Here is a 16,745-nt window from a genome sequence, read left to right on the forward strand (position 1 = left end):
GTGGCCTTTTCTCACGTTTTTCACCCCCCGATATGGTTTTAATTGATGCTGAACTAACGACTTATCGGGGAGTTTTTCAGAGTGTCTCAGTCTCGTCTCCCAGCTCTCCTTCCTCTCTGTTGTCAGAGCGTCTCTCTGAGTTTCAGTTTTAATTATCGAGGCATTGGCCGCTGTTCATGCTACACTGAGCACAGAGGACGAAGAGCCTTAACTCATCCTGCAGACACAGAGGACAGGATCTCTGAGTCAGACAGAAAATATTACAATTATTAAAGTCTCTACTGCTGTCTCTCTACTGTTGTCTCTCTACATACTACTCTCTACTGCTGTCTCTCTACGTACTACTCTCTACTGCTGTCTCTCTACATACTACTCTCTACTGTTGTCTCTCTACATACTACTCTCTACTGCTGTCTCTCGTACTACTCTCTACTGTTGTCTCTCTACATACTACTCTCTACTGCTGTCTCTCTACATACTACTCTCTACTGTTGTCTCTCTACATACTACTCTCTACTGTTGTCTCTCTACATACTACTCTCTACTGATGTCTCTCTACATACTACTCTCTACATACTACTCTCTACTGTTGTCTCTCTACATACTACTCTCTACTGCTGTCTCTACATACTACTCTCTACTGTTGTCTCTCTACATACTACTCTCTACTGCTGTCTCTCTACATACTACTCTCTACTGCTGTCTCTCTACGTACTACTCTCTACTGCTGTCTCTCTACATACTACTCTCTACTGTTGTCTTAATACTACGTCATCTTACAGCACCTCGTGGAGCTGGTTCTATGTCCGGTGTGTTCCTTTCAGACGCTAAAGAGGGATTTGTGCATTGGTATCTGACGCTGAGAGACACTGATGAATTGTCAGTATTTTAAGAGTTAGGAGAGAGAGTGGTTTATCAATCACGTGCTTCTCTGTTGTGTTTTGGTGCACAGGTGGAGTATTTATTCAGCTGCACTCTGAGCTTCTTCTTAAAATAAAAGTGAATGTCTCTCTCTTTAGTCAAAATGTAACCGAGTATTCAATCATTAAATCCATTACAATATGAGACAATGCATGGCACTCTCAAGGATCGAGAGAAAGGGGAAGCAATAGATATAGGTCTATAGTTTGCCAATCCTGTGTGATCGAGGGTGTTTTTCAGAAGAGGTTTTATCAATAAAGCCATTTTAAATGACTACGGGTACATAACCCGTTAATAGTATAATACGGACTAATATATCTAGTAATGAAGTGTTAACCACAGGTAATGCTTCTTTGAGTAGCCACAAGTTGGATGGAAGTCTTAAGAGACAGGTAGATGGCTTAGCTGGAAGCATTACCTTTACCATTAGTTGTTGAAGGTCTATAGGATAAAAGCAGTCTAAGTATATGTCAGGTCTAGTCGTTCTTTATACAGTCCCAGCATTGAAAAGGTGAAACCGCTGGGAAAGTTGAGGCAAAGGTGATGAATTTTGGCCCTTAATTGCTAAGTAATTTTATCATTAAAGAAGCTCATGAAGCCGTCACTACCAGAGCTAGAGGAATAGAAGCGCCCAAGTAGGCTTTCCTGACTCTTTGCTCGCCTGGCTACAGTGCTGAAAGAAAACTCCCTCGGTTGTTCTTTGTTTTTCTTATTAATGATGAGTAATGGTCTGATCTGGCATGTCTGAGGGCCTTCCTATACCCTACGTTTTCAGACTGCCTGCCGCCAGTCCATCGAGACCCTCTTCCAGTTTGGTGGAGCGCCATTTACTTTCAAGTTTTAAATTGAGTTTTGCTTTAATTCTGAGTTTGGGAGTTATACCAAGGGTGATAGTTTCCTTTGCTTCATCTTCTTCTTTTTGAGTGGAGCAACAGAATCTAAAGTAGGGGACTTACAGGGGATGTATTTTTGCACCTCCATTGCTATAGAAACAAAGCTGCCAAGCTTCTTCTTCTTCTTCAACCGCCAGATACAGACTGACGAGGAGCTGTCGGCCTTCATTTGGACGACCAGGCCCCGTTCAGTTGGAAACAGGGCGACGGGGACTCAACCGGAAATGGCGAGAGGAATGAGCGTGACCAGAGTCTCTCAAAATCTGATGAAAATCTTTTAAACTGACCTTTGTTGATCTGAAATGAAGACAGATTCAGCAACTGACGATATTTCTCTCTCTTCAAATGTTTTTAGAAACACTATTTTAGTAAAATATGAGATCGGATTCTGGAACAGGGACGCACCCACGATGAACGCATTCGTCCAATCAGCTGCCTGATCTAATTTTTTGGCGACAACACAGATTAAGCCGCCTGCTGTTATGGAGACGTTAATGGGTCTCGTCTCTTCGGTGTGTTCTAGGGAACTATATAATAGTGCCATGTCAGTTATATAGTGTGGCTCCTGATTGAGAGCTCTTGGCCTCGTTCAGCACCACCGCTGTCCATCAGCTGTTGCTGTCCGTGGTGCTGAAACATTTTCAACTTGACTGGCAGTTTTCTTTGTTCATCAACACCGAACTTGTCAAAACATGTTTCTTTTCTTTGTGTTTTATTTGACTTATAGGCTTACTTGGCTCAACAAAGGGACACATTATAACATATGCATTCATCAGATATTTTAATTTTAAAACGACTTGGTAGCAGAGGGCTATGATGAAGCTCCATACTGTACTGAGTCTAGCTAACTCCCCATCGTAGCTATAAAATACTTTTCTGTTGGAATTCTCTGCCACAAAGCTGCCCAGTGAACAAACTTCTGAAAAAGTTGTGCTTTTAATGTCGGCTGTTTTAACGAAACTTTGTTCTTTGTGAATAAAAAACTAATGAAAATATGAATAAGTTGTAAAACTTTATTGATCATGGACACTTTGACTAAAAAACACCAAAATTGATTGAAATAAATTATAAACAATTAAAAAACTCTCAGGGAGAATTGAATAATCAATATTTAGATCAATTTCCCGTTGGATGTCTCTGCTTTCCATGACGATGCCACTGAACAGCTGACAGCGTCAATATCGGTGTCGGCTGGTGTGAGTCGCCGCAGCAATTTGGGAAGAGAAGAAAAAATAAATATCATTAAAACTTATAAATTGCTTAGATTAGATTAAACTTTGTCATTACACAAGTAAGGACAACCAGTACAACAAAATGCAGTTTTACATCTAACCAGTAGTGCAATCATTAAAAGTGCCTTTCCTTTATAAGTGCTTAAAAAATATAAAACACAGAATGCAGTATGATCATGTTAGTCCATTATTAAAGTGCATTAGCACATAAAGTGCATGGAATTCTGAGAAAACAGTGTCTGAGTGACAATGTGTTTTACTGTTTACTGCGCTTGAAGGTGCAAGATAGGCCCTTAAAGTCTCTGAACATTTTGGGTCACACCTTTCTGCCTGGGTTATTATATAAAATAAATATTATTATATTATTAATGAGCAGAGCTGATCTGGAAAGATTTCAGCTGTTTTAAAGCTTTTCAGTTTTTTTTAGGCTTTTAAAAAGTTTTTTCGTCTTACGTTTTCAACATTTTTGACGCTTTTGTTGAAGTTTTTAGAGATTTTCTTTGCTGTTTTGTCACTTTTTCAACAACATTTCTGTTGAGATGTTTTTAGTTTTTTTGTCACATTGTTCATGTTTTTGACGGTTTCTTCAAACGGTTTTGTTGCCTTTTGTCGACATTTTTTTGTCAGGTTTTATTCCGGCATTTCCAGACGGAGTGTTCTTTAATCTATTAACTTTTAAATTTCCCTATCCTGCCGATAATCGCCCGATTATTATTATAAATAAATATACTTTCTGAGTTTGTGTTTTGAGACAATAAAGTCAAACTAACGTGTCTCTTGAGTTCTGATTTGTGTGGATACTTTGAGATGTTTTAAACGATGAATAAGTTCAATTTAAGGAAAATAAAATTCTATAATTCTTATTCTTCTGATATTAGATAAAGTTTCACCTTCAGTGTTTCTGGTTCTGGAGAACGCTGAGCTCTGCACCGTGTTCTGCAACACACAAGTTTTAACTCTGTTAGAACGCTGTTTTCTGATTGGATGAACGTCGACCAATCAGAACAAAGTAAATATCAAACTGAGACAGAATGTTCTGATGATTAAAACTTACTTTAACAGTGTCATCTTATAGTTTAACTAAAAAATAAAAATTAAATAATGAATATTAATAATTGAACCTGCATGAGCATGGCCACTGTCATCGGCCCCACCCCTCCTGGAACAGGTGTGATGAATCCTGCTCTCTGATTGGCTGGCGTAGTGGACGTCTCCGACGACCCATTTACCGCTTGCCTTCGTCTTCGTCTGTCAGAAAGGACGACTCAGAGGTCAAAGGTCACACACACAGACACACACACACACACACACACAACGCAGACACACAAACACACACAGACACACACAGACACACACACACACAAACAGCGGATGTAAATTCGGTACCTGGTACTTGGTTGATTCCACAATCAAGACCACGGCTCCCTCCCTTCAGCCAATCACCTCTCACCATCTCTCGCTCGGCCCGCTCCCACCACCAGGATATCAGCCCGCCCACCTGGAAACACAGGATACACATCATTATTTAGACAGGAACGCATCATCACACAGACAGGTAACCTTGTAACGGTGTGCCGAGCTTTGAGTTTAGTTTCTGTGGTTTGTTGGCTGTGTCCCAGGTGATAGCCAATCAGGAGACGTGTCTGTAACCTCGTGGTAATGAAAAGGCCGAGCTTGGTTCAGTTAAAATAGAACGGACAGGGGACCTGTAGGGGAGAGTGATGTCACCTGTTGGGAGGAGTGATGTCACCTGTCGATTAGGAGTGATGTCACTTGTAGGGGAGAGTTACGTCACCTGAAGGGGAGAGTGATGTCACCTGTAAGGGAGAGTGATGTCACCTGTAGCGGAGAATTATGTCACCTGTAGGGAGAGTTATGTCACCTGTAGGGAGAGTTAGTGATGTCACCTGTAACGGGAGAGTTATGTCACCTGTAGGAAGAGGTGATGTTACCTGTATGGGATAGTGATGTCACCTGAGGGGAGGTGTGATGTCACCTGTAGGGGAGTTATGTCACCTGTTGGGGAGGTTATGTCACCTGTTGGGGAGAGGCGATGTCACCTGTAGGGGAGAATTATGTCACCTGTAGAGGGAGAGTTATGTCACCTGTTAGGAGAGTTATGTCACCTGTAGGGGAGAGTTATGTCACCTGTCAGGGAGGAGTGTTATGTCACCTGTAGGGGAGAGTTATGTCACCTGTCAGGGAGAGTTATGGGGGAACTTTAGGGGAGAGGTTGGTGCGCTGCCTTGAGGGTTATGTTGCCTGGAGGAGGAGGGGAGTGATGTTACCTGTATGGGATAGTGATGTCACCTGACGGGGAGTGTGATGTCACCTGTAGGGGAGAGTTATGTCACCTGTCAGGGAGAGTTATGTCACCTGTAGAGAGTTATGTACCTGTCGGAGAGTTATGTCACCTGTAGGAAGAGAGAGTGATGTTACCTGTATGGGATAGTGATGTCACCTGACGGGGAGTGTGATGTCACCTGTAGGGGAGAGTTATGTCACCTGTTGGGGAGAGTTATGTCACCTGTTGGGGGAGAGCGATGTCACCTGTAGGGGAGAATTATGTCACCTGTAGGGGAGAGTGATGTCACCTGTAGGGGAGAGTTATGTCACTTGTTAGGGAGAGTTATGTCACCTGTAGGGGGAGAGTTATGTCACCTGTCAGGGAGAGTTATGTCACCTGTAGGGGAATGATGTCACCTGTAGGAGAGAATTATGTCACCTGTAGGGATGATGTCACCTGTAGGGGAGAGTTATGTCACTTGTTAGGGAGAGTTATGTCACCTGTAGGGCAAGTCGCTGGGTCTGTGAGTGACAGGTGGTCACGGTATGCGTGGTTCCACAGCAGCAGGTCATGCATCGGGCGCCCGGACGATCTTATCACGCGCCAATCACCACGGCATGTTTCCCGCCACAGACACTACTCAGGAACAGGAAGTCACAACGGGAGCTTTAGATCTGGATTATTTCAATACTTTGAAAGTGAATGTCAAGGAAATAGTGACACTTGGACCCAAATGCTGAGTTGAAGGACTTATGACTGACAGACAGACTGACAGACAGACAGAAACACACACACACACACACACACACACAGACAGACAGACACACAGACACATGCACGAGGCACACACACACACACACACACACACACACACACACACACACACAGACAGATAGACAGACACAACACACACACACACACACACACACACACACACACACAGACACACAGACACAAGGAAATGATCCACAAGGCATTAAGGCTAGCAATGAAGACAAGAGAGCAAGACAAACAACGATCAGACACCAGACAGATAGAATATGAGCACTTTAATACATGACTGCATGAACTTAATGACCACTTTTTAAGGAAGAGTTTTAGCTCTGGATTACTTTGCTACTTTGAAAGTCAAAATATTTTAAGCAAAATAAATATTAAAAATATTATTAAATATTTGACATAGAAAAGAATATTTCAGGAAACAAGTCAAAATATTTGGAGAACAAAGTTAGATAATGAAGACGAGTTTTAAAAAAAGTTCTGAAGGCTTATTTTGTATGAAAATATGAATATTTTTAGAATAAAACAGTCAAATGTACACTAGACACCTTTGATATTTAAGAAGAGATTTCTCCACAGTCACACTAGTAATTATACCACACACACACACACACACACACACACACACACACACACACACACACACACACACACACACACACACACACACACAGAGTTTTGACCTGTCTGTCTGATGAGCTCCATGCAGCCGTAGGGGTGCAGGGGAGAGCAGCTCGGTCAGGTCTCCTCGAGACAACTTCCCTGCATTTTATACAGCTCAGACTAAACACACACACACACACACACACACACACACACACAGGACAAAAAGACAAAGAAACATAACAGAATAAACTCAAACTCCACTGACTAACTTCCCCTAGCTCGTTAGTTCCAGCATCATTCTGACCTATAGTTAGGTCTGTATTGGTGGGAGGCCTCTAGTGGTCGTAGTAGTTCTGACCTATATTTAGGTTAGTAGTGGTGGAGCCCTCTAGTGGTCGTAGTAGTTCTGACCTATATTTAGGTCTGTATTGGTGGAGCCCTCTAGTGGTCATAGTAGTTCTGACCTATATTTAGGTCTGTAGTGGTGGAGCCCCTCTAGTGGTCGTAGTAGTTCTGACCTATATTTAGGTCTGTAGTGGTGGAGCCCTCTAGGGTCGTAAGTAGTTCTGACCCATATTTAGGTCTGTAGTGGTGGAGCCCTCTTAGTGGTCGTAGTAGTTCTGACCTATATTTAGGTCTGTAGTGGTGGAGCCCCTCTAGTGGCGTGGTAGTTCTGACCTATATTTAGGTCTGTAGTGGTGGAGCCCTCTAGTGGTCGTAGTAGTTCTGACCTATATTTAGGTCTGTAGTGGTGGAGCCCTCTAGTGGCCGTAGTAGTTTTGACCTATATTTAGGTTAGTAGTGGTGGAGCCCTCCAGTGGTTGTAGTAGTTCTGACCTATATTTAGGTCTGTAGTGGTGGAGCCCTCTAGTGGTCGTAGTAGTTCTGACCTATATTTAGGTCTATAGTGCCCTCTAGTGGCCGTAGTAGTTCAAGTCAAGTGGGTTTTATTATCATTTCAACCATATACACTGTATATAGTGGTGTTACACATTTAAAATATATAAAAACAACATTTTATAAAAACGACATTTGAGACATTTAGTGCACACACATTATAGACTTTACATAAAGTGCAATTACTACTTAAAATAGACCATTTTAGACAGACGAGGGACAGGACAGACAACAGAAGACAGGGCAGAAGTAGACTTGGATGTACAAATCCGATTCCAAAAAAGTTGGGACACTGTACAATTGTGAATAAAAACAGAATGCAATGATGTGGAAGTGTCAAATTTCAATATTATATTCAGAATACAACATAGATGACATATCAAATGTTTAAACTGAGAAAATGTATCACTTTTAAGGGGGAAAATAAGTTGATTTTAAATTTCATGGCATCAACACATCTCAAAAAAGTTGGGACAAGGCCATGTTTACCACTGTGTGGCATCCCCTCTTCTTTTTATAACAGACTGCAAACGTCCGGGGACTGAGGAGACAAGTCAAGTCAAGGAGTCTTTATTATCCCCGAGGGGCAATTCGTTTTGCAGCAAATAAAGTACAACATAAACAACACATAAGCCATACAGACAACAGACACTATCAATGGAGGACACAAGTAAATACATACTACACAGAAGTCTACATCTCACCTTGAATTATTAACAAAACCTATAGCAGCAGGAACAAAAGAGTTTTGGTAACTGTTTGTCCTGCATTTAGGCAGACAGAATCTGCGGCCAGACGGCAACAACATGAAGTAGCTGTTCAAGGGGTGGCTTATATCAGCCAGGACTGACTGGGCCTTCTTCCTTGCTCAGGTTTATGAATAGGAATGTTGTCCCATTCTTGTCTAATACAGGCTTCTAGTTGCTCAACTGTCTTAGGTCTTCTTTGTCGCACCTTCCTCTTTATGATGCGCCAAATGTTTTCTATGGGTGAAAGATCTGGACTGAAGGCTGGCCATTTCAGTACCCGGATCCTTCTTCTATGCAGCCATGACATTGTGATTGATGCAGTATGTGGTCTGGCATTGTCATGTTGGAAAATGCAAGGTCTTCCCTGAAAGAGATGACGTCTGGATGGGAGCATATGTTGTTCTAGAACTTGGATGTAACTGTCAGCATTGATGGTGCCTTTCCAGATGTGTAGGCTGCCCATGCCACACGCACTCATGCAACCCCATACCATCAGAGATGCAGGCTTCTGAACTGAGCGCTGATAACAACTTGGGTTGTCCTTGTCCTCTTTAGTCCGGATGACATGGCGTCCCAGTTTTCCAAAATGAACTTCAAATTTTGATTCGTCTGACCACAGAACACTTTTCCACTTTGCCACAGTCCATTTTAAATGATCCTTGGCCCAGAGAAAACGCCTGCGCTTCTGGATCCTGTTTAGATACGCCTTCTTTTTTGACCTATAGAGTTTTAGCCAGAAACGGTGAATGGCACGGTGCATTGTGTTCACCAACAATGTTTTCTGGAAGTATTCCTGATGTATGTATGTGATGCAGTGCCGTCTGAGGGCCGAGAGATCCAGTATGGTTTTCCGGACTTGACCCTTACGCACAGAGATTGTTCCAGATTCTCTGAATCTATGGATGATATTATGCGCTGTAGATGATGATAACTTCAAACTCTTTGCAATTTTTCTCTGAGAAACTCCTTTCTGATATTGCTCCACTATTTTTCGCTGCAGCATTGGGGGAATTGGTGATCCTCTGCCCATCTCTGCCCATCTAGACACTGCCACTCTGAGAGGCTCTTTTTATACCCAATCATGTTGCCAATTGACATAATGAGTTGCAAATTGGTCCTCCAGCTGTTCCTTATCTGTACATTTAACTTTTCCGGCCTCTTATTGCTACCTGTCCCAACTTTTTTGGAATGTGTAGCTCTCATGACATCCAAAATGAGCCAATATTTGGCATGACATTACAAAATGTCTCACTTTCAACATTCAATATGTTATCTATATTCTATTGTGAATTAAATATAAGTTTATGAGATTTGTAAATTATTCCATTCCTTTTTTACTCACAATTTGTACAGTGTCCCAACTTTTTGGAATCGGGTTTGTAGAATATATAGAATTTAGCAGCATAAAAAAAGGTGCAGGAGTGCATTTCAGTTCATTCAAGTTTTGCGTCAGGTGGTAACCTTCAGGAAGTGACGTGAAGGGAAGTATGGAGGAAATATTTATTCATAATTCAAATTGAAAGTCCAAAGAGAAATTGAAAGTCTAAAGAGAAAATGATCGTTTGTGTTTAGCCTACATCGTCAGTTTCTATCATGTAGCCTGGTGGCGGGCTGCAGACAGATGCTCAACAGTGTGCTCCCCAGCAGTCAGCTCCCCCTGCACCCCCTTTCGCTTCAGACCCTCCCACCAGCCTTTGGGCCACGCCTCCTCATTTACATTGACATGTGTCAAGTCCAAATGAAAATCCAATGTTAAATTGAAATTGAAAAGCCAAATATTAAATCCAAATGGAATAATAAAATAATAATAATATTTTTAATTTGATCTTGCTTCATTTTCTCTTTGGACTTTCAATTTCTTTTTGGACTTTCAATTTGAATTATGAATAAATATTTCCTCCATAGGGAAGAACCCAAACCTCCATCTTTTTATCAACTTAACTCAGTAGTTTTGGTGACTAAACCTAACCAAACTGGGACCGTTTCACAACGTTAACCATGGGGTTAAAACTGTGGGAACCCCCCATATCCTCGGAGGGTTTGGAGGACTGATTGGAGACTCACCCGTCCACGTCTTTGTCTGGAGCGACGGCGTTGGTGATGAGTTGCGTGTCGATGTGGTTCACCGAGTCCAGAGGGAGCTGGACGATCAGACCATGGATGGACACGTTGGCGTTGGCAGACCGGATGTTCTGCAGAACCTGCAGGAGACAGGAAGCTGTCACAGCTGCTCCTGTCCATTAACATCAATGGGTCTGTATGATATGAATGCACCTGAACACACCTCCCTGTAAGACCAGCACACCCAGAATGCACCTGAACACACCTCCCTGTAAGACCAGCACGCCCAGAATGCACCTGAACACACCTCCCTGTAAGACCAGCACGCCCAGAATGCACCTGAACACACCTCCCTGTAAGACCAGCACGCCCAGAATGCACCTGAACACATCTCCCTGAAAGACCAGCACGCCCAGAATGCACCTGAACACACCTCCCTGTAAGACCAGCATGCCCAGAATGCACCTGAACACACCTCCCTGTAAGACCAGCACGCCCAGAATGCACTTGAACACAGCTCGCTGTAAGACTAGCACGCCCAGAACGCACCTGAACACACCTCCCTGTAAGACCAGCACGCCCAGAATGCACCTGAACACACCTCCCTGTAAGACCAGCACGCCCAGAATGCACCTGAACACACCTCCCTGTAAGACCAGCACGCCCAGAATGCACCTGAACACACCTCCCTGTAAGACCAGCACGCCCAGAATGCACCTGAACACACCTCCCTGTAAGACCAGCACGCCCATGGGCCACAGATGGGTGCAGGTGCATTTGTTATTTAAACAATGTGGGAGCTGGACAGTCTTAAACTAGCAAAGAGACTTGGGTCGGGCTTTGCGCTGCACCGGGTGCAGGATAGGGCCCCTAGGGTGAAAGTCTTTTGTTTTTCCCTGGACATGAACTCTGTGTTTTATGAACCAAACATCCCCCCCGGCCTCCTCCCTACATGGCCCCCAGTGCTCTTATACAGCAGCAGTCCATATGGTGCATACAGGAGAAATACTTGGAATACATACAGATTACAAATCTTAACTTTTCATAGCTTTACGTATGAATGCTTGGTGAGAACAGGCTGACCGGTCAGTTTCTCTCACCTCGTCTTGTGTCGCCGTGTTCGGCAGCCGCACGTGTCTCGCATCGATTCCGATCTGCACACGAGAAACTGAACGTGTTATTAAAGCTGCACCGGTCAACAAGTATACACCCAATCACCTATCTATCTATCTATCTATCTATCTATCTATCTATCTATCTATCTATCTATCTATCTATCTATCTATCTATCTATCTATCTATCTATCTATCTATCTATCTATCTATCTATCTATCTATATCTATCTATCTATCTATCTATCTATCTATCTATCTATCTATCTATCTATATATATCTATCTATCTATCTATCTATATATATAAAAAAAAAAAAAAAAAAATAATTCCCCCTTCTCCCCCTCTTTTCCTTCCTTTTCTTTCTTCTTCTCTCTCTTTTTCTTTCTCTTTCTCTCCCTCTCTCTCTCTCTCTGTCTGTCTGTCTGTCTGTCTGTCTGTTTGTTTGTCTGTCTCTCTCTCTCTCTCTCTCTCTCTCTCTAAGAGCTCTATTTCCTGTCTGGTTTTAGAGAGAGATGTTAGAGAGACCTCTGCTGGACTAAGTAAGGTATTACGTGCTGTTAATTGAAATGTGTTTAAAATGTAAAATTCTGCAGAATTCTGCGGCCGCAGATTTAGATGTTGGTCTGGAGATTACCTAACAATATCATATACTTTACTATCTATTAACTGTAAATACTGACTGTAAAAGGAAGGGTTACACAGCTGGTTAGAGTGTAAACATGAAGATACATTGAGGAATATTAAGGTTAGTTTGTCACCTCGGCTGCAGCCTTCAGTTTGGAGCTGATGTACAGATTAGAGTCGTCTCTGTCGCCCACCTGAAACACACTCACACCTTTAGATCACCACGTACTTAGTCTCTTATAGCCAGACCTTCCTCCACAGAGCTGCGGAGGACGGTCTGGCTAGCTAGAAGTCTGTCTGGTGGACAGAACGTGTAACAACAACAACATGCTTATAGTGGCATTGACGATGCATAATCCTGAGTAGTGTAGTACATATTTATAACAGGCTGCATTTGAGCATTACATATTCAAATGTTATTAGAATATTTTTAAAAATAATAAATGCAATTTGAATGGTATTTTAGAGGAAGATTGACAGCTCCAGTGTGAAAGCCTCTTTTGTTTCATTCTGAAGAGATTTTGTTTCTAATAATCAGAATTTAGTTTTCTACAAGTTTTTCATATAAATGTGCAGCTCTAGAGAGTCCCAGTGAGTTTCCTCTCGTTAAACACTGAGACCCTGCAGGACTGCTGATGTCCAACTCTGCAGGTTCACTTCAGGTTCAGGTTTTGATATCAGAGTGTTTGTGAGAGGATAAGCAGCTGCAGTAAACACAGCCCCTTCACACAGAGTCCTGAGCTGCCCCTCTGAGTCCTGAACCAGGACAACCCCATCTCACCCCAACTCGTCAGTGTCTTACAGTGTCAAATACCCAAAAACTGCATCAGAGTTTTTTCATTCATGTTGAACGGTGGTAGTGTGTTTAGACTGCGGATTGCTGCAGGAGGGACAAAAACACACAGCGGCCTGCAGCAAAAAGTTTAGGCCGACTCAACTTTTTAATTTAGATCAGCTTTTTATGCATCCTTAATTAACCTGTTTGACCTGTCTAACCTGCAGAACCAGCAGACCAGGTCTGAACCCTGAGAACTGACTCCTCATCTTCTCCACCTCCTTCTGCAGCCGCTCCTCACCAACCTGCACACACACACCACACACACACACACACACACACACACACACACACACACACACACACACACACACACACACACACACACACACACACACACACAGAGCACACAAACACACACAGCACAATATAATATAAAAATACTGTGACTTTTTTCTGAGAATATTGGGCTCACAGAGCCAGGATCAGTCAGACCAACAGGGAGGTGGACTCACTTGGACGTCCTGTTCCCTGAGACCACAGTTGCGATGGATCGTCTTCTTCCCTGGCAACCAGAGACTCGGAGACGGAGCGCCAGGGCAGCCAAGGATAACATGACTGAGAGAGAGAGAGAGAGACAGAGAGAGAGAGAGAGAGAGAGAGAAATCTATTGAATGAAAAATCTATTACAGTTTTTTTCGATTGCTAAACGACAGTGGGCACAACTGGAGTCACATGTGCAAAACTCTAACTCCAGTCTGCACAGCAGCAGTTCATGTGGACCAAACTCTAGTTCGTTTTTCATTGCTTGAACACAGTTTTCAAAACTCTACACACTTATCCCATGACTTTAACCACAACGTGCACAACACTGTAGATTTACAGCACTTTGTTCAGATGCTAACACACTGCTGTCAAAACTGTAAACCACACATTCAGAACAGAATAGATTTCAGTCTGGTGCCTATCAAACACTGCTGATTGCAATTTCAGCTGAAAGCCTAAGTAGGTGTCTTATTTTAGACTAGTTAGTGAACATATATGGTATTTATACAGAGAAAGCTCAGAAAGACTTTTTTTGTATACAAACACCAAATAAGAATGAAACAATTATACACTGTACCGTTTGAGAGAAACAGATAAAAGAGCAAAGATACCAACATGTCCAGGTAAGATGTCTGAGGTTATGTACACAGCTATAAAAAAAGTGAAAAACACTATATCTTTACTATAGTAAAACTGTGTTCTTACTGTTTTTCAGAAAGTAATGGAGGTAAAAGCAATAGAAACACCACATTCATTAGTATTTAGAGATGATGCAGACATCCAATGTGATGAAGAAAACTTGCCACATGATGCTGGAGAGAGGCAGGATTAGTCACACTATTCGTTGGTACTGTTATGTACCTTTAGTTTTTTTTCCCCAGTAATTCCATAATTTACTAGAGACAAAATACTTTATTGAAGAAAACTGCTGATTTTCATTCCTTCTTTTTTACCTTATGTAAAAATTGGTATGCTATACAATCTATATTTTTTCCTTAAATAAACTGTTGAGTAGTGTCAAGTCACTCAAATTGTTCAAACTGTAAAGATGAAAAAGTTTGTAATTTGTGTATTGGTGTTTGATGCTAGTGTTTTTACCCTCAGTGTGTCCTGAGTGACAGTGTGTGTTATCTCAGTGAGGACTGTTCATAGTGTCTGGCTGCACTGAGCCTGTTTTGCAGCTGATGTGAACTGTTTAGCTCAGGTGACTGTTGGTAGTGCAGACTGTAGTTTGAGTTTTGCACATGTGACTCCAGTTGTGCCCACTGTCGTTTAGCAATCGGAAAAAACTGTAATGATTACCATTATCAGAGAGTTCAGAGTGCACTGATGGTTTACAACCAGTTATGAATGTTAGTGCATCCACTAACCCCAGATAACTAGCACAGGCATTCTTATAAACAATGGCAGCTCTCTGCAGATATACCATGTGACTGTATATGTAGCTCCCAACCAGTCTATCAGACCATACCTCTGTCATTAAATAAAGTATGAAGCAGTCAGGAACCCAAACTACACCAGAAATGCTTCAGAAACCTGCAACAATGACATTGATATAATGATATTATATAGTCTATGTATATATTATAAAACAAGGTGATAAAGCATTGTTCCACAGTTGAGACAGGGAAGAAAGCAGTGATTTAAATCTCTGTAAATAAGAAATATTTCATGAGTTTTTCTTGTGTTAACGCTGCATGTCAGCACTCGTCTCTGCATGATGTTTAAATAAAGTTTCTATGGAGGAAACATGACAGAGACGCAGTTTTTCTCTTTTAACATGTTAATGATTAAAATCAGCAGCCTGAAAGTTTCCCATGATGCATCTGTGCAGCTGCAGACACATTGAGAAGTGTTTAATAATCTCAGATTGTGGCAGAAAAACAGAGAAAGAAACAACAGCAACTCACCTGAGAGACCAGCAGACAGCTGCTGACACGCTGCTGCTGAGTCTGAGTGTGTGTTTTTGTGTGTGTGTGTGTGTGTGTGTGTGTGTGTTTCCTGTGGGCGTCTCTGTGGGTATTTCTGAAGTATGGAAGCTCATTAAAGACAAAATATTGACAGAAAATTTGAATATTGCTTTAAATAATGCTGTGAGTGTGATTTAGCTTTAGTTTGTTCTTCTATTAGTTGTGAGAGTGAGTTACAAAATATTGGCCTTGAAGTAAACATACCCCCTGTTGCACAGTCCAACAAACAACTATCAGCCACTGATGTCTTGCAAACGAAAAAGATAGCAGCTCACAGAGTACATGTGGAAAGGGTAATAGCCAAAATAAAGAAATTTAAAATTGTATCAGGGAGAGTACCCAACATCAGACTAGGCAATATAAACCAAATTTGGTTTGTTGTGAGCATGCTTTCCATTTTCCAGCCCCACATACTTAAAAAAAGGCCCCTAAACTGATGGGAAACAACAACAGTACATGTTTGATTGATTGGTTGACTTATTGATTGATTGATTGCTTGCACTGTGATCTGTATATTCTTGCCTCCAGTTTAAGCCTGTCACCTTCTGAATGTATTGTAAAGTTTTGAATATACCCCTCTATAGTATAATTTAGTCCCTTTTGATTGCTTCTGGATGAAATTAAATCCTTTTTCACCCAAAACATTTCCAAAAACTTATTTGCTATTCTGTCAGCTGTCATTTTCAAATGTTTTTCTAACATTTGTTACATCCTGTAACGCCTTGCAGTGCCCTGATATGACATGAACTACTACGCCTGATATGACATGAACTACTACGCCTGATATGACATGAACTACTACGACTACCATTTGAAGTCACTGTTCCATTATTAATTTGACTATTATCGCCACTGTTCATCACACCCCCAACCGGCCCGTCAGACACCTCCTACCAAGAGCCTGGGTCTGTCCGAGGTTTCTTCCCAAGAGGGAGTTTTTCCTCGCCACTGTCGCACTGCTTGCTCTTGAGGGACTTATTGGAATTGTTGGGTCTTTGTAAATTATACAGTGTGGTCTAGACCTACTCTATCTGTAAAGTGTCTTGAGATAACTCTTGTTATGATTTGATACTATAAATAAAATTGAATTGAATTAATCAAGTCTGGTTTGTTTGTCTGAGTTTCTCATGGTAACGGTGGGTGTGGGGCTTAGCGACTGGCAGATTGGCACCTCGCACTAAGAGTACTAACCAATAACTTGAGACAGGTAAGGGGGAGGAACAAGGACATTAAAACACAAACACTTCTGAGAGGCTGACATCTACCTAGTGACGTTTTTGGACTGAAG

At 41.9% G+C, this 16,745-nt stretch overlaps 1 protein-coding gene across 1 annotated transcript; it reads right to left on the reverse strand.

Moving 5' to 3' along the window:
• Positions 1 to 5,745: 5,745 nt before the first annotated feature.
• Positions 5,746 to 13,232, reverse strand: LOC120546461 (C-1-tetrahydrofolate synthase, cytoplasmic-like). The gene is made up of 6 exons (XM_039781388.1): positions 13,163 to 13,232; positions 12,301 to 12,360; positions 11,527 to 11,580; positions 10,430 to 10,566; positions 6,889 to 6,896; positions 5,746 to 5,789 (listed from the first exon to the last, which is right to left on the reverse strand). The coding sequence occupies exons 1-6, from the start codon at positions 13,208 to 13,210 to the stop codon at positions 5,746 to 5,748; spliced, it is 351 nt and encodes a 116-aa protein (XP_039637322.1). The 5' UTR covers positions 13,211 to 13,232.
• Between the last annotated feature and the right edge of the window lie 3,513 nt (positions 13,233 to 16,745).

Source organism: Perca fluviatilis, chromosome 18, assembly GCF_010015445.1.
Source record: "Perca fluviatilis chromosome 18, GENO_Pfluv_1.0, whole genome shotgun sequence".
NCBI classification, from domain to species: domain Eukaryota; kingdom Metazoa; phylum Chordata; class Actinopteri; order Perciformes; family Percidae; genus Perca; species Perca fluviatilis.